Source organism: Bos taurus, chromosome 1 (genome assembly GCF_002263795.3).
Source record: "Bos taurus isolate L1 Dominette 01449 registration number 42190680 breed Hereford chromosome 1, ARS-UCD2.0, whole genome shotgun sequence".
NCBI classification, from domain to species: Eukaryota; Metazoa; Chordata; class Mammalia; order Artiodactyla; family Bovidae; genus Bos; species Bos taurus.
This window is the reverse complement of record NC_037328.1, coordinates 52393656-52412394: the sequence shown is the minus strand read 5'-3', so window position 1 is coordinate 52412394 and position 18739 is coordinate 52393656. Positions and strand designations below refer to the sequence as shown.

The following is an 18739-nucleotide window of genomic DNA, read 5'->3' as shown; positions in this document are numbered from 1 at the left end:
AAGGGTCTGTCCTACCAGAAACCACGCATTAGTGGCAGGTCTGGGATTAGGAATCAGATCCCCTAATTCTTACTTACTCGCTCTTTTACCACCCTGCACATGTTGTGATACCTCCTTTTAGATGAGGTAGGGTTTTCACTGTTTTAAAATTAAAATATTTAGAACAGCATCATTTCAAGAAAAGAGTAATATTGTCTTAAATGCCTCTTTCAGATTCCTCTGATAGTGCATCAGTGCCTTACATTTATCAAATCTGTGCAGAACATATTTTTAAAATACACAAGTGTGAATGTATATCAATTTAGGGATGTAGGATTTAATACTGAGAGTGGCACAACAATTCACATGTTGTTTGCCAGCAAAGTGCAGAAATGATACTCTATAGAGGCTGTGAATGTGAAATAATAAGTCAGAAAGGAGACATATTGCTGGCATTTTCTCTAAAAGCAAAATGACATAAAAGCAGACATGCAGTTCATGTGAACTGTGCCAACCAAACAACGAAAGTTCACGTTAATGATGAACTCAAATTTGAATATTTTTGACAAATATATTTAAAAATGAGTGTTTTTTTAATAAAACGTGTATAAAATACACACGTTTAGGCCACGTGTGTATTTTAATTTTTTCTCTTTCAACAAAGGAATGAGAGTATATTCCTTGATTCCTTTGGGAATCAAGAGACATGGACTTGTTCATCAAGTTCCCCTTTGTAGCCATAAGTAAATAAACCAAAGGGGTAAATCAAAAAGATCATCATGAAAATCTCTCCTAATTTTCAAATGAAGTGACTCCTCATGACACGTTGGAAAAATGTTCAGCTTTTTAAAAATATCTAAATGGAAAAGAGTATCAGTGGGAAGAATGGACGTATGGCTTTTTACCCACCGCAAAATCTTCATTTACCTGTAGTTCAATACTTAGGAGGAATTATATAAAGTCACAAATATGACTGTGGGAAATTTGAAATAAAATCTGCACTTCTAACATTTACCAGTCAATATGGGGCTTTTCTTTGGCTACCAAAAGCCTCAGGGACATTCCCTTTGATCACAGTCAAGAGGAACTGGGCAGTGGGTTGGGGAGGAAGGCCGGGTCAGGAATCACTTCTGCAGGGCTCCCACCTCCAGGAGAGCCCTGCGCTGCTCCATTGGACTTCCCAAGAGCATCCTCTTGCAATGTGAGCTGCAATACTGAATATTTCCAGTTTTGAAACCTCTAATTTGGGACTTCCCTGGTGGCCCAGTGGTTAAGAATCTGCCTTGCAATACAAGGGACACAGGTTCAATCCCTGGTTGGGGAACTAAGATCCCACATGCCACGGAGCAACTAAACCCGCACAGCACCACATGCCACAACTAAAAACCCAAGGCAGCAAAGTTAAAAACAAAAAAAACCCTCTAATTTCTGGTTATTGTGGTTAAAAATCCCCCTTTCACAAATTAAACTCCACAGCCTGACCATTAGTAAGATAAAAATTTTGTCACTTTTGAATTGGTTCATAGTGCTTTTCAGATCTAATATATCCTACTTTTCTATCTATTCATTCAATTAATTTTTAAGAGTTTGATATTGAAACTCCAACTGAGTCTTAATTTATCTACTTAAAAAATAATTGTTAATACCTAATGGAACTGTATGTAATTTTGTTTTGTTTTTTCCAAGTCTCTGGTAAAAGTGTTATCATATTTTAATAATTTAAAAAACTTAAAAAAGCAAAAAAACTATCAATTTTGATTTGAAAATTAAAAATAACTCAAAATTAAAAAATAACAGGTCTAATGCTGTTGCTTAATTCTGTATAAATTGGTGTCTTTTTAAATCTACAAAAACTATGCCATTTCCAGCATAGTCTACCTGAAACGATACAATGAATGTTGCTTCCTTTACCTTCTGTAGGGTGAATGGCATCCAAGAAGAGTTGCTTGCTTGACCATTTATCCCCACTTCCTAAAAGCAGTAACAGAAAAGGAAAATGAACCTCTACTCCTAGTACAGACACATACACTATAAAAATAAGACAATCCACAAAACCACCTCAATAAAAAAGCGTTATAACACAAATGAAACACAATTTTACTTCAACTATTTAACTCTCAAAACCATATTTGCCAACTAAGTAGGCCATATCAGAAATGCATTAAAAGTAAACAAATTTGCATTTTATAAAAACATTGTTGGATAATTTCTATGACTTTAATCGAGATTAACCTCGAGATTGGTTAAAAGATAAAGATAAAAGCTGACATTTTACCTAGAGAGAGTTCTCCACTGAAAGCAGAGAATAAATACCAACATATAAAACAAAACTAAGAGGCTGAAATGCAGGTGAAAATAAAACCCAATAAGTAAAAGGTCACACACAGGAACACTCAGGCATGTATGTCTACACACGGAAGACAGCTGCATTTAAAGCCTCATTCCATAAACACAAAGGACTCCACATCTGGCCATGCAAGTAGGATGCAAATGGGCATCGGATGAGCAGGCTCATGGCAGTCACAACACTGACATGCAGGAGATGCTCGAGAAAGACTGACTTCCAGGACACGTGGCTGTACTGAACCAGACGGGGAAATTTATCTTCTGTGTGAGAGAACAGAGGCCTGAACTGTAGAGAGGGAAATCTTTAGATGAGCCCTGAAGAGGTTCAAGGGCCCATCCAGATCATGACAATGACACCGATGCTCAGAGTTAGAGGGAGGGTAGAGTGCGTATGTCTCTCATGCCCTCTGGAAATAATGGTTATGTGACTGAAGGAGGTGGGAAGAGCCTGACAAGCTAAGTATATAGACAGAAAAAGAGAGAGAAAGACAGGTTACGACGTAGGAGTGGAATCCCCCTTGACAAGGATCCTCAAGTGTCAGAGAAAGTATAGAAATTGTGGGACTTTCATATGAATATGAAACTGGGAAGATTTCAGGAAGCAGGAAATGTGGTCCTGCTTTGACGGCTGCCAAACATGAGAAAAACGAGAACAGGCAAATGAAAATAAGTGGAGAAGAGCTCATGAAGACTAAATTTAAAAATGTACCAAATACAAATAAAAAAAAGCAGTTTTAGGATTCATATGGAACTCTGAAACTAGAGACAAATAAGGGATTTGAGTACAGAAGTGGAAAAGATCCCTCTTTGCAATTAGCTGCAGAGTCTAGAAATAATGAATGTGCCTGCGTCAGAGCTGATGACATTGAAGCAAGCAGAGGGGAGGTAAAGGCGAAGACGGTGCAGTGAAGCGTCACTCAAAGATGAATCCACAATGGAGGTGGCTGGGAAGTCTTAATGGAGCATGGAAGGCACCAATACCTTTTTCCGGAACATTAGGCTTCTCCTTTTTGTGCTTATATTTGCTGACAATTTTGTGGAATAAGTTCTTTTTCTGAGACTGGAAAGGACCTACAGACAATATTAATATAAATATATTTAAAATTTACAATGCTTCATAAAAAAAAACTCCGTGTTTCTAAACAATTACACCCTCCCCCAACTTGTAGAATAAGCAAACTGATTCACAGGAAATGTCATCTTGCATCTTTTCTCATCCAACTCGTGCTTAGCTCCCTTCCCTAGATTTACTGAAAAACCAGTGAGATTTTCCTTAGAAATATATCTGACAGAAGTCTCCATTAGGGCTGGGACGCCCTCAGCAGAAACTGCAGATGTAGTGGCTAGAGCAGACCACAGCCAGTAAGGGCAGTACAGAGGTAGTCTGTAATAAACAGAAGATTTTACTTTAGATTCCTAAATATCACGAAGGCAAGGATGACATGGACATTTTGTTTCTCCTAAGTAACTGCTCTTCACAAGGACAGAACTTTGAGGATGACTTTCAGGTTGGCCTGATAGCATTAGATAGCTTTCCATCCTATTCTGAGGATATTCTAGGAAGAAAAGATTGATTTAAAAATAGAAAAATACTTGTCAAGACCTTTTTGTGGAGGGTGGCAGGGGGAGGGGAGTAGGGAATGGGCAGAAGTCTCAAGCTGCATCTTAGTTTGCTCAGATAAAGAAAAGAGACTTGGGGTTTTTCAGTCACCATCAGAAATGGCAACAACAGCACTGACCTCCCCAAAGCAGGTTGCTTTCTACACTTTGAGGATATTCCTATGTGAAACTGACAATCATCTTACATAACTTCTGTTTCCTCATGTGTAAATGGGGATAATAATAGTGCCTAACTCACAGGGTTGAAGTGAGGATTTTAAAAATTAGAAGCTCTCTAAGCTGCTCCTGCTGCATCTACCCACCTACCAGGATCTGCACCCACGTGCCCTGTCTTCCTGCCAGAGGCAACTATCTGTGCTCCTGTCTAAAGTATACCATCAAATGGTTTTCATGTTCCCAAATATTTGCAGCCGTCATCAATTTGAGGACATTTTCACCACCTCAAAAATAAACCTCATATCCTTTTAGCTACTATACTCCTCCCTACATCTACAGTCTCTGGATCCCAAACTGCCCTGTCTAGAACCTCCACTACAATGTTGAATAGAAATGGTGAGAGTGGACATCCTTGTCTTATTCCCTGTCTTAGGGGGAAAGCACTCAATCTTTCACCATTAAGCATAATGCTGGTTGCAAAGTTGTTTTTTTTATGTCTTTTATCAGATTTTTAAGTTCCCTTCTGAGATTGTTGGCTGTTATCATGAAAAAGATGCTGAATTTTGTCAAATGTTCTTTCGACATCTACTGAGATGATCCTGTGGATTTTTCTTTGTCCTTGTCCTACTGCTATGGTATATTACAGCAACTGGATTTTTGGATGTTAAACCAGCCTTGCATTCCTGGGGTAAAACACCAGTTGATTACAGTATATAATTCTTACATGGATTCAGTCTGTTAGCATTTTGTTAAGGATTTCTGTGCCTACATGTGTTAGAGAGAGTGGTCTGCAGTTTTGGATTTTCTTGTCTCTGTGATATGTTTGTCGAGTTTTGACATGAAGGTAATACTGGCTTCTTAGAATGAGTTGTGAAGTGTTCCCTCCTCTTTTAATGTTATGAGCAAGCTTATGAAAAACTGGTATTAATTATTTAAACATTTGGAAGAATTCAGTAGTAAAGCCATCTGGGTCTGGTACTTTTTTGCTTACTAAGTTCAATCTTCATACTAGTTATAGGTCTATTTACATTGTCTATTTCTTAAGTCAGTTTCAGTAGTTTGTGTTTTTCCAGTAACTGCCCATTTCATGGAGGTGGTCTAACTTATCAGCATACAATTATTCATAGTATTCCTTTTCAATCCTTTCCATTTTTGTGAGGTTGGTAATAATGATTCCTATTTCACTTCTGAATTTGTTTTCTTTCTTTCTTGGTAAGTCTAGTTAAATGTTTATCAAGTTTGTTTTTCTTTTCAAAGAATTAGCTTTTGGTTTTAATGACTTTTCTCCATTATTTTCCTCAGCTAAGTTCAGTTCAGTCACTCAGTCGTGTCCGACTCTTTGCAACCCCATGAATCGCAGCACGCCAGGCCTCCCTGTCCATCACCAACTCCCGGAGTTCACTCAGACTCAAGTCCATCGAATCAGTGATGCCATCCAGCCATCTCATCCTCTGTCGTCCCCTTCTCCTCCCGCCCCCAATCCTTCCCAGCATCAGAGTCTTTTCCAATGAGTCAACTCTTTGCATGAGGTGGCCAAAGTACCGGAGTTTCAGCTTTAGCATCATTCCTTCCAAAGAAATCCCAGGACTGATCTCCTTCAGAATGGACTGGTTGGATCTCCTTGCAGTCCAAGAGACTCTCAAGAGTCTTCTCCAACACCATAGTTCAAAAGCATCAATTCTTCGGTGCTCAGCTTTCTTCACAGTCCAACTCTCACATCCATACATGACTATTTTCCTATTCTTTATTTAATTAATTTCATTTCATTAATCCCCTCTCTAATCTTTATTATTTCCTTTCTTTTACTTTTTTAGGTTTAGTTTGTTCTGCTAACAGTGTCTCAAGAAAGGTTAGGTTATTGATTTGGTATCTTTCTTCTATTTTAATATATGAATTTATACCTATAAACTTCCTTATAAGTTATGCTTTAGCTGTACCTATAAATTTCAGCATGCTATACTTTCATTTTGCTCATCTCAAAGTATTTTCATATTTCCCTACTGATTTCTTCTTTGACTCACTGGTTATTTAGAGTGTGTTGTTTAATTTCCACTTACTTTTGAGTTTTCTGAATTTTCTCCTGTGGTTAATTTTTACTTTCATTCCACTGTGGTCAGAAAACATAATTTTAATCATTTCAGTCCTTTTTGTTAAATGTTCCAGCATACTGTGTGTTCTGGAGACTGTCCCATGTGTACCTGAGAAGAGTGTATATGATGCTGTTGTTGCGTGGAGCATTCTATATATGTCTGTTAGGTCTAGCTGTTATACAGTGTTCAAGTCTTCTCCTTTGTTAATCTTTGACCTAGTTCTATCAAACCTATTCTTTTTCCATATTACTGCTCACCTTCTGAAATATTATTGTTTAGGCTTATTTACTGTCTGGTACTCCCAGACAGTATATGTAACCTCCATGGCAGCAGGGTTCTTTGTTTTCATTCAGATACATTCTACATGCCTAGAATGGTGCTTAACACATGAATGATTTTCAACAATATTGTTGCATGAATAAAGCTCTTAAAACACTGGATGGCATAAATAAAGAGTTCAAGAAATGACAGTTGTTGCTATTATTACTGATAACATAAAGGTTTACAAGTGATTTTTGAGGACTATACCAAGTCATCCTTCTAAATAACCAATAACAAATATTCTGAATTGGGTGGTAGTGGTTTGAAATGGAAACAGAAAACACTTCTTATTTGTTTTTTGGGGTTGGAGGGAAGTGAATGAAAAGGGAAAGAAAATAAATTTAACAGATACAAAGACAGTATATCATGTGGATGATATACACTAATACTATAGAGGTTCCTTATAGCCCATTTGCCATCATTCATATGTATTTTATACAATCCAGGAAGCTGTAAGGCTGGTGCACATGAATGACAGATGCATGGGCAATCATGGAAAACAGAAGCAGAAGAAAGCAGAAAGCAGAGAAACAATTCTGAGACTTCTCTGGATCATAAGGATCCTAGTGATTTACCAAGGGAAGATAATCTAATGATAACAAGGCACTGGCTCACAGGGAGAATGCTTTTGTTCATCACTGTGAACGAGGACAATGGGATCAGGAAATGGCTCACAGAAACAAACTGGTTTGATGTATGGAATGGGTTAAGAAAGAAGAAAAGAATACGTATTTTCAGACCCAACCATACTCGGAGAAACCTAAAAAGTATAATTTAAGGACAAAACTTAATATAGAGCTTGTCAATTTTAACATAAAAAGAGAACATCCAGGGAGGTTTAGTACCCAGAAGAGCTTCCGTAAAGTTATATTTTTAAACAGCCTTGCTGCTAGCCATCCCGAACTATAAAACAAATCTAAGCAAACGACAAGTTCAAATAACTTGAAGGAGTTTGATATGAGGATAAGATACAAGGATATTCACTGAAAAGCAGTAACTTTAGTCAAGAAGTGAACGATTTGACTCCTGTCCACCAGTATGGTATACATGTTTGATATTTTGTTCAAGGAAAATAAAGTCAAAATTTGTAATAAACAGCACATATACTACTATTTTTCCTTAATTATAATTAACATAGAAATGTCCAAGGAGGGAAAAGAAGGTAGGAAGTCAAAAACAGAGAAAAGAAGTTGAGAAGGAATCTTCCAGAAAGCAAACAGATGGCAACTGTCTTTCCATGAACCACCATCTCAAGTTTCCATGCCATCTCATTCTCCCATCTTCCTACCAAACCTCTTGAAAGACTGTTGGTACCAGTTTGCACTTCCTTATGACAGAAATCACCATTGCTGGCATACAAACTAGCTTAGGACTTCACCAACATTTTTGGGCAGGATGGCCTGTATTTTGAAGATATAGATTTTTTTTGCATCCCAACTTCACAGCTGGGTAAAAAATAGCAAAGACAAACTGTAATCTGGGACGGTCGGAGGCGTGCCACAGAGACACGGATAACAACGTTTTCAAAACATTAATGTTGTTCATGGTTTGCTGAAAAATGGACATGTTTTAGCTAAGAAGTATAGTGACACAGAGCCCTTTTAGTATTAGTATGGTATGAAAATTTTTCAAGGTCAGCAGGTGAGTTGAATTAAGAGAAGCTTGGTTTGGAGAACTGCAGTAGGAAACAAGTGTTAGGCGTAACTTGAATGGTGGTGCCAATGTCCAGCTTCTATAGTTTCATGTTTTTAAGCTATAAGAAGAGCAGAGGTTTTATCCTAAGACTAGGCTGTCATTTCGGTAATGAACACGTAAGTAATGAAGGGCCAATGAAACAGTAAATTCCTTTGTAATAATTTATAGCAAAGTGGCTGCTGAACATATGAATCTGTGGGCTGGAATAAGTTTAAGTAAATGAACCACAATCAAGTTAGGATTCATTGAGGAGGAGCCACCTTATTGGGCTAGACATGCATGTCTTGTTAAAAAACTCAGGATTATATTAGGCATGCCTTTTATACCTGTAAATGTGTTGTCACCATGCTTAAGAAAATGTCTAGGGACAGTGAAGACTCTCAAACAGCTACAGGGCAAGAAACAGAGTTCTGCCCAACCTGGAAGCAATCACTTCCTGACGGGAAAGGGATGGCCTGATTTTCATCACATCTCAGCTCTTAAACATTATTAATATAGTCAGGTAAGCTCAATCCCAAACAGGGGATTCTGTCCTCAGTCTTTAACATTGTAAACCTGCTTCTTTTATTTCCATTGTGATTTTCAAAAATTTCAAATTCTTTAACCGTGGAAATTTGAATCTTGCAGAGTAAGCGTAAATTGGAAAAACATGAGAAAGATGAACAGTATGTTTGTTAATAGGCTAAAAAACAATGTGAAAAGATAAAAGAGATAAGGAAGGAGAAATTGAGTCAAGGGTCAAGCTTGGGCATAATTTAAACACTCCAAATTGAGCTCAATTAACTTTTTCTTCATGACCCTACTTGCTTGAAAATTACTATTTTACAGAGCACTCTGACTTCTGATACTTTTTTAAAAAGTGCTTCACACATTAACAGTATACTTAAAATAATTTGTCAAAACAAATCTCTTAAGTTACAATTAAATTTAGATTTATAATTCAAAGCTTTCATTTGAATATATACAAGTAACTGTGTGAGATAAACCAGAAAACACGATAGAAATGGGCTACTGCAGCTGACCTGCATTATGAATGAGAGATAACTTCCTGGATAATCTTAGAAGCAAAGGGAGAGTCTATGCCTAAATCATCTATATACTAAGCCTACTATAATGTAGCCTGGACCTTGTTAGAGGAAGGTAGACCCATTATATACACTTAAGGAACAGGGCAGAGACAGTAGAGGGGATGATGGAAAAGGGAAAGATTACTTGGAAATACAGATACAAATAAGATGACCACTGGAAAAATACAAGTATAAACCCAACTAGGTCCTATGATCTTGAGGTATATAACTATATAAATGCATACATAAATATTTCTTCTAGAAATTACATTTCATAAAAATTCTATACATTTTATATAAACTGGAGTAGCTTAAAAAAAAAAAAGAAATACCTAGTATAAGGCAGGGAAAAATACAATAATAAATGTTGAATAACAAATACAGGAGAAAATAAAATACAGACAAATGTTGTTGGAGAAAAAATGAGGTTTCCTATGAAAACATGCTCCTTTACTAAAGAATTACTGATCTCACTCACAATGTTTGCTTTGAACAATTCATTATGCAAAAATGCAAAGGGTCTAGACTCTAAGAAAACAATCTCCTCTATCCTCTAAAGATCAGGCAATTACAGCACAGCTGGTATGATAATTTCATTAATAACTTGTAGGATAGTACACGGGCACTGCTAATGCCAAATTATAATCAAATACAAATACTACTTCTTTAGTTTGCTAAATAGAGAATATATTATTTAATTTCTGTTTTATTTTAATTGCATTTTGCTCCACAAGTTGGAATGAGCAAAATCTAAGGTCTTGACAGCCTTCCTATTTATGCAATTACTGGTACACTGTGTAAGAACCAGGGACTTTGTGGCTTGAGAGGCATAACAGAAGAGTTAAGATGATATTGTATGAAGTATAATCCAAAGCTCCAAAAAAGCTATTTCACATCGAAAGAAATACTGTTAATCTCAGCTGGGAGAGGAAAAACATGTAACAGACAACCAAGACCCAAGAGAAGGTCTCATGAAAATAGATCCTAACTTCAGGGTTTTATAGCTTTACAAAAATAAATCTATTGTTACAGTCCCTGATAGATAATTCAGCCAACTTCAGAGCTCTAAAATGAATGTCTCCAACTGCAAGGAGTGGAGGAGGAGCATATGTCCTGCACATCAATCAATTAAGTTCCATTTTATTAGTTTGTCATGTATTTATCAGCAACTTTAAAAATCCAAGAATTATGGGGGCTCATGATACCTGGCATCTTTGGGCTCATGGACTGCTTTGCCTATTCCTAAGTATCTCCAGGGCACAAGGACTGTCATTTCACTCAGTAATCCATTATGGTGCTCAGCTACCTACCTGTCAACAGGCTGCTTTATTTCTTTCCTACCTATCTTGGAAAATCTCAGAACAACGTTATTTTACTTTCTCAGATGAGCAAACTTGGTGATGCAATATTTCTTTTTCAGTTCTTTATTCACCAGACTTGTTTTTATTAACCACAGCAGAAAACTGAGCTAATTCTAAAATCACTTTTACATTCCTTCCCACCTCTTATCACAAAGGGGGGATTTTCTTCACCTTTTCCGATTCACCCTGAGATACAGGTCTCCTTGTTGTTTCAGTTTCAGTGTAAAGTGGGTGTTTTAGATCTAGACAGAGAAAGGTTTAGGTTTCTTCATAGATATAATTTTTCCCTAGATATATACATTATGGACTCCCCCAAATCTGTGAAATTATATATAGTCATTACTATTTATCTTTGATCATTATCCATGATCGCTAGATTTTGGCAAGATTTTTGCAAAGATATATATCATTTTCTATCTACCCATTCATCTATGCATTCAGCTAAATACACACAAAAAGGGAAGTATTTTGATTTGCCATACAGCAAGCAACAGGTTGCCTCTTTTACAGGGTAATTATGAGAACTCTGCCATCAAATCCTGCTCAGAATTTGATCCTGGGAACAACAAACCCCCACACTAGTTCTTCATCTCTCATTCACTACCTCTAGAGGAGAGCTATCAAATGAAGTTTTCCACCTCTGTGTGGAAAAATAAAGGTATACTTACTTGCCTACCAACTTCCAGACCCAAAGTAAACTCAGAAGAGAAGTTCTGCATGGGGAGCAATACTGTGGCTTTGTGTAGGACAGTTCTTCGTTGTACTTGAATGTCCTGCGCTGGTTAGGATGTTTAGAACTCTAGCCTCTGCCATACTAATGTGCCAGGGGTTGTGACCACTGAAAATGCACACCCCACTCTTTAAAACCCCTCTAATGAACCGTAGTGTTGCCCCTCATGAGTGCTGAGACTCCCCAAATCCCCAGGCCACGCTGACAATTTAAAAAACTTCCTTGATATACACAGAGGAGAATCTGATATTCTTGAAAAAGAATATGTACATAGCACTTCTCTAAATTTAATAAAACCAATAAAAATTATATTGCCAAAGTATTACGGGGAGTTTTCTCTTCATTTGGTTCAATTGACAGTTAAGAATGGAATCTCCTGACTAGGTGAATGGAAGGATTTCACTGCCCCAGAGTCCAACCTGTTGCAGACACACAGAGAAACAGATGAACTGGGTTTAGCCAACTGTTCCTGCTCAAGAAAAGCTCAACATTCTCAGTCTGAATTCTGGACACAAGAAGGTCGAAGACCGTGTATAATTAAGACCTGAATATGGGCAAATGTATAGGTTGAGATGCCCAAGGACAAAGGTTGAAGAGACTTAGGAAGAAGACAAGAGAGAAAAGAGTAAGGCAGGAACCAAGATAACCCTGGAAAGCAACTGAAATTCCAACTCGCTACTGCTTCAACTGCAAAGGGAGCCGCAGACGGTCAGAAGAAGCTTCAGTTAGAGTCTGACCATGATGCAGGAAGGCACAGCACACATCTAACCTTTGCTGGTTTTAGTCGGTTCTGCGGACATATTTCCAGTCTTTTTCTTTTTCCTTGGGACAGGTACACATTTCCGGTCAAATGTAACAGGACTATACTGAGGGAGGCTGTTGAATTTCTTTTCAAATTCTTCATCCAGCTTTGTTGAGCTAATGAAAGAGGGGAGGGGAGAGACTCAATCAGCACATGATGTAAATATTTAAAAAGAAAACAATCTAAGATATATTTTAAGATATTCCATTTGAAAATGGGGTTCCTTAAGAATTAGGACATCGCTAAATTCTGTGCAAGGACATACAATATCTTTTTAGAAATGCTTGAGATTATACCAACACAGTTTTCTTAATAAACTCATGTGACAGGTTATGTTATTACCTTAGAAAGTAGAAACATTATATAAAATAGCAGGGTATTATTGAAGTGGAGAATTTACTGTTTTTTCCATTGGCACAGGAATTTTTTATTAAGTTCAATACAAAGCATATTCCATCCAAGTTTTTCATTCTAAAGATTCTCATGTATAGGCAAGTTTATTTATAGAAATTAGTAATTTATATTGGTAACTTCGTAAACTTAATTAAAAAAAAATTACTGACTAGTTTGTGTGCATGCTAAGTTGCTCAGTCATGTCTGACCCTATAGACCATAGCCTGTTAGGCTCTTCTGTCCATGGGATTCTCCAGGCAAGAATATTAGAGTGGGTTGCCGTGCCCTCCTCCAGGGAATCTTTCTGAACCAGGGATAGAACCCTCATCTCTTATTGTCATCTGCATTGGCAAGTGAGGTCTTTATCACTAGTGCCATGCAGGAAGCCCAGTGACTAGTTTAGGACTTGATTAAAACACACATTTATCTGGAGAGTCCTGTGGACTGAGGAGCCTGGTGGGCTACAGTCCATGGGGTCACAAAGAGTTGAACACGACTGAGCAACTAACACACAAAGAAGATATAAACAAATATTCTGAAGATTAGAAAAAAATTCTGGACAGTTGACCAGGATGAAGACAAAACATTCAAAGAGAAAAGTAAAGCCAGTTTTCCAAGTACACACCAGCAGAGAAGCAACATGACTAACGCAAACCACAAATGACTCCAGAAATGCCACCAGCAAAGTTGGGAAATCCTTGGACTGCTGCTGACTGTCTCTACGTAGCCCCACAGCAATGGCAGTGTGCCTGCTGGAAGTGAGGCTGGTTGCTGGCTTTCGTTTATAGTGAGATTTATTAGCTAAGATGCAACCCAAACAGATGGGAGAAGCTGCAGGGGAACTGTTGTGCTTGGGAGATGGAAAATGGAAGGCATACTGGGAAGAGGGCAGCTTGGAGTACTCACTTGGCAGAAGTTAACACGTTAGGCTGCTACCTGAGAAATGTACTTGAGGTGTGTTCACCTAAGACTCTTTTCTCAGTCTTGGAGGAATGTACAAGAATGGGGAGCACAAATAGGACAGTCAGATGATCATCAGAAAGGCCCCCCTGAAAAAGGCCATTACTAAGTTCTAACAAAGCAGTTAAAGGTGATGGCTTGTGGGTGATGTTCCTCCCTTAGTAAAATTTTCCTTTCTCATTTCAGTTAATAAATTATAGTACTGGAAAATCAGATAATATCTGATACTAATCAGTTGCTGTCAGAAAGCTATCTATAAGACGTGAATTTTTTAGATACTCTGGATAACCAAAAGAGAAATACGAAAATGTAAGCTGTAACTCCTTAGGTCCCTTGGGACTTTCCCCTGCCTTTTTTCACCTAGAATAATTACCTATGTTTTTCTTAAAGAAGTCTATAAAAGTAGAACTGCCAATACAGAGTGAATTTTCCTTGGCCACAGGTAACTAAACAGCACATTTTCTGTGATAAAAAGGTTTAAAATACTCATTTAGAAATCTCAGAGAAGATTGACAGATGTGGCATTTTTCACTGCTCATGAACTATGTTGGCATGTTCCAAATAAAGCAAGCCCAAACAATCTGATTCTGACAGGCCAATATTTAAAGAAGGGAGAGGGGGAAAGACCAGAGTTGTACCACTGATTTAGCCTGCAGAAAATCACACCCCCAGTTAAACACATGTGGCTTCCTAAGAAACGATTAAAACAAAAACACCCCAATCTCTTTTCAGGAACAGATTTGCAAAAGACTGTTTCACTTTTCTTGTTCCTCAGAGAAGACTGGTAAAAACATTCAGGAGTTTCTAATAGAAGCACCAGAGAACTTTCTGCTGGGGAGCCTTCAGGCCTGCATTATTTATTCCCTTGGGCTTTCACACTGTCTGCCATAAGACCTATACCTCTCTCAGTGTGTAGACCTACAGGACAGTGGTAATTCCAGAAGATGGAGAGCACTGGCTCTAATGCTCAATTGTCACTTTTTAAGAAAATCCTGCAAATACTTCTGTGCTTGACAATGACAAATGTGAGGCTTTTCATGTCACTGTTTAAGCATAATGTCGGCAAAATAATCTGAACTTTGGACTTTAAAAAATATTAGAACAAAATATATAGTTATAAATATATCATCTCAATATAAATAATACTGAGGAATCATCCTCATGAGAAATACTTTCCACCCTCCCACTGTGTAATGAGGGCCTTAAGATTAACCAGACCTGAAAGCATTGCAATGTCCAGTTGACAAAGTACATTATCCCACAAAAAGAAATGCAAATATTTATGGATAAAACAAATGTAATACTCCTAATGCATAAAATCTGCATACCTTTAACATACTTATGGAAAATACATTAAAATGTACTCATTTCTATTCACTGTATTCTTTTCAAATTCGGCTAATGAGAAAGCCAAAGGACAGTACGACTGAATATACAGATGCTTTTTTTTTCACCAATATAAAGTATTACATTGCCTATCAAAATGCTTTATGTTAAGCTTAGTATTAGGAGTCTGTCTTATATAATAAAAAAGAAAAGAATTCTTAATTATTTTACCTCAGTGTATGCTCCTTCTTGATACTGCATTTTAATACATAATTAATTGCTGAAATTTCTCTGTATTGAAAGAATATGCAATCTAATATTTTTACCTTAGAGCATTAGAACATGGTTTAAACAAAACAAGATTAGAGGTAGGAACATAATTTTATGCACATTCTCAGCTGCCATTATTTTATAAATGTGTACATAACCTTTATAAATATTATATGAAGTACATAGAGTATATAAAATTAGCAAAGTATAAACATGTGATATTCATCATAAACTTCAGATCAGAACTATATCTTGGTGATATGAAAGGATTTACAATGTCACACCACTAATAATACAAGGTGGACTTCAACTGAAACTCAGGCCTAAGTCTACAATCTACACATTTTGTACCATAATTAAAACATGAAAGACACTATTACTCACACACCATGCTAACAGCAGGAATCACAAGATGATCTGTATTTCTTCATGAGTTTACTAAGACCACAGTAAGTACTGACTGAATACTCAAAGAATAAGCTGTCAGTGATTTGTTTACCTTGAAAACTTAATACTACTGCACGTGTGGTCTGTGCTGCACGGCTGACTGTGCCCACAGGCACTTACCCAAGGACAGAGTCTTCCTTTGGCTTTGTCTTCTTGAACTTCTTGCTTCCACTGGTCCCACTCTGGCTGAATGTCCAGCTTTCTTCATTCCAACACCCCTCGTGATCAGACGAGTTTCCTTTTCCTGAGCTTCGTTTCCCTAAGGAAATTCAAAAGAGTGTGCTTGGCATATTGGGGTGGAAAGGAAATCATCTTAATTGCTTCATAAGTGACCTCTTGACCCCTTAGGCACTATTTGCATGATGCTATTTAACTATTTCAGAGAACTCAGGACCACCTTCAGTAACAGAATGTGTAAAAAGTAACTTACAGACTGAGATCCACAGTCTCATAACTCAACAGGTGCTACTTGATGCATGAGAAAGACTAACTACTATTTACTTTTCCATTACAGAATCAGCCTGAGGTGTGGGAGCCCTTTACTGCTGCACATTATTAATTCTAATTTCCCCAACACTTAGTGGAATGACCTCCCTGGAGCAATATGTACCCTTAAGGATCTCCATTCAGGATTTGTGAGACTTATTTTCATACACATCTATGGTTGGAATTTAGTTTGGCAAGAGGTAGTCCCCCAGTCAGATACTATATTTTAAAATAGATAAATGTACATGAAACCCTCTATGAAATAAAGGTATACACATTAACTAGTTTCTGGAACTGTTATGTATTAAAGAGCTATTCACTTCAATTACAGTTCTGATTATCTAGCGGGGAGGGCTAGATACATTTCTTGTTTCTAGAGTCTACAGGTCAAGAGTCTGTCAACCATACCTGCGTGATTCTGAAAAGTATTTCCATCAGTTAAAAACCAGACTAAGAGCTCTACACATGCAATACTGATCCTTCAAAACAAAAAGTCAGCTGACACCAGTAAAAAGGAAAAAGACTGGAGTAACTTAGAACACTTACATTCTGAGAATTATGTCTAAAATGAATAGAAACATTCCTCTGTGGTGCTAAAACATACGGTAAAATGACAAATGTATATATTCTATAAACCACAAAGACTCATACAAGTCTAAGATACTATTTTGATACTAATGTTCTTTACTGTAGTCTTAATTGCTTCTCAATACCTCTAAAGGAGGAATTCTGCTAGGTTTTCATGTTCTTTCCAGATTTTGAGAAGTCGCTTACCTCTGTCAACATTAGCTCGCAGAGAGGTGAGCATGCCCTCAGACACCAGGGTTTTATAAAGAGCACCTTTGCAAGACCTCTCCGATTTCCGGGAGCCACAAGTCTCTATCTTTCTGTGACAGTCACTGTCCTCAGGCTTGGCCTGTCCTGACAGGGTGGGTGGTAGCGCATCCTCCGTGGGGGTCAATGGTTCTGCTTTTATACCCTCTGGCACCTCACCAGAAATGTTCTTGCTGGCAGAAATGCTGATAAAATCTGGAGGTCTTGACTCTTTGGTGGGGTCTGAGGATTTCTCCTTTGACATTTTCTTCTCTCTAGATTTCACTTTTTTCTTTGGTGGCTTGGCATCCAAAATACTCCCCTTTCCACTGGAGGATGGGCGGACCTTCTTGCGAGGGGTATCTCCAAGCTTCTCGATGCCCCAGTCTCCCTTGGCCACAGCCTCAATGGTGTACATGACACTCTCGATATCTGACTCCGAGGACTGCCTCTTCTTGCAGGCCTTCTTGGGTGTGGATTTATCATTTCCGTGTCGATCCATTTTGTTTTTCTTCTTTTTCTTTTTTAGCTTCTCTGGTTTGCTTAGTGCTGTGGGATCCTCGATGATCATGATTCCATGAGGATGGCATATGTGGTCCTTTCTACTGGGAACATCGCTTATTATTATCTTGCTACTGGCAGAGTAGGAAAAATCAGGGAAGTGACCACATTTTTGATCTTCCTCTAATTCTTCCTTTTTAATTTCTTTGGGAGCTTCCATTTTTATACCTATTATATCATCCATTCGCAGCTCCTCAAAATTTCTTATTTCCTTAGAATCTCTTACATTTTCCTTAGCTGATTTTTCAAATTCTGCTTCTTTCTGTAACCTGGCTTCATCCGTTTTCTCCATTTTTGTGTCTCTTTCTTCCTTTCCCTTCTCCAATTCTTTAATTCTTCCACCATCTAATTCTTTTGTTCTTATTAGCTTTGATTCTTCCATCTTCACCCCCTCTGATGCCAGGCACATCTAAACAGTTAAACACAATGAGAACAAAACACATTATTGCATACCTGAAATTACCTTAAACTTTTAAATTGCATCCTTAAAAAAAAATTCAAAACAAATTTCAAACTTTACAATAACAAGTCCACTTCTGAAAAACTAACATTCAAATTAATGAAAGTTTCATAATATATTCATTCAGCTCTGGAGGAACACACACTCAAATTGTCATCTTCCAGTTTCTGATGAAGCTTTTCATATGAAAATGAAATTTGGTAAAAGGAGGGGGGAAGCCAGATTTGTAAGACCTGGGCTTGAGTCCCAATTTTGCTCCTTGCTAACTCTGTATCTACAATGAGTCATTTCAGCCCTCAGTCCTCTGCTGCCTTTGTGAGATAAAAACGATGATGATAGTTATCTCAGAGGATCCTGTGAGGTGTAAGTGAGATGATGCGTGCATGGCAGTGCTTAGTAAATCATCCCCAAACTCTATTCAGATATTTACCTTTTCTTTTTTTCTTGGGGAAACATGAGGGAAATAGCAACAATTTCTACCTAATCACTTGAAATTAGAAATTATAAGATGAAAGCTCTGAAACATAAGTAGTAGGTTGCTTTCTTTAAAAAACTTGCTAGCAAACTTGATCTGATCCGAACTTACATGACTGTAAATTCTGACCAGAACTATAATGAAAATGCTTTGCACTGCTAATTTATCTCAGCGTGACTATACATATTTTGGCTATCAAATCTCCATGAATTTGAATATATACTGGAGGAATGAATGGCATACTGTAAGATACATATACTATATCACTTTCCCTAAAATATGAAAATTTTTGAGTATCAAAACAGATCTGGCAGCAATTTGGTTAGTTTTTAAACTCCCCAAATTTCACATATAGGACATTAAAGGAGACTGTTGCCATCT

The 18739-nt window shown here is 37.5% G+C and overlaps 1 protein-coding gene across 18 annotated transcripts in view; it reads right to left on the bottom strand.

The window, feature by feature from the left end:
- BBX (BBX high mobility group box domain containing) overlaps positions 1-18739 on the bottom strand; it is a 298089-nt gene that overhangs the window by 18817 nt on the left and 260533 nt on the right. For 15 of the 18 annotated variants that reach the window (XM_005201322.5, XM_024990118.2, XM_005201329.5 and 12 more), the window contains 5 exons: positions 16824-17832; positions 15684-15822; positions 12135-12283; positions 3307-3396; positions 1891-1950 (listed from right to left, as the gene is read on the bottom strand). In XM_005201322.5, the coding sequence (XP_005201379.1) occupies positions 1891-1950; positions 3307-3396; positions 12135-12283; positions 15684-15822; positions 16824-17832 (1447 nt within the window). The remainder of the gene's footprint in view (positions 1-1890; positions 1951-3306; positions 3397-12134; positions 12284-15683; positions 15823-16823; positions 17833-18739) is intronic. The other 3 variants (XM_005201330.5, XM_024990123.2, XM_024990122.2) reach the window with 2 other exon arrangements.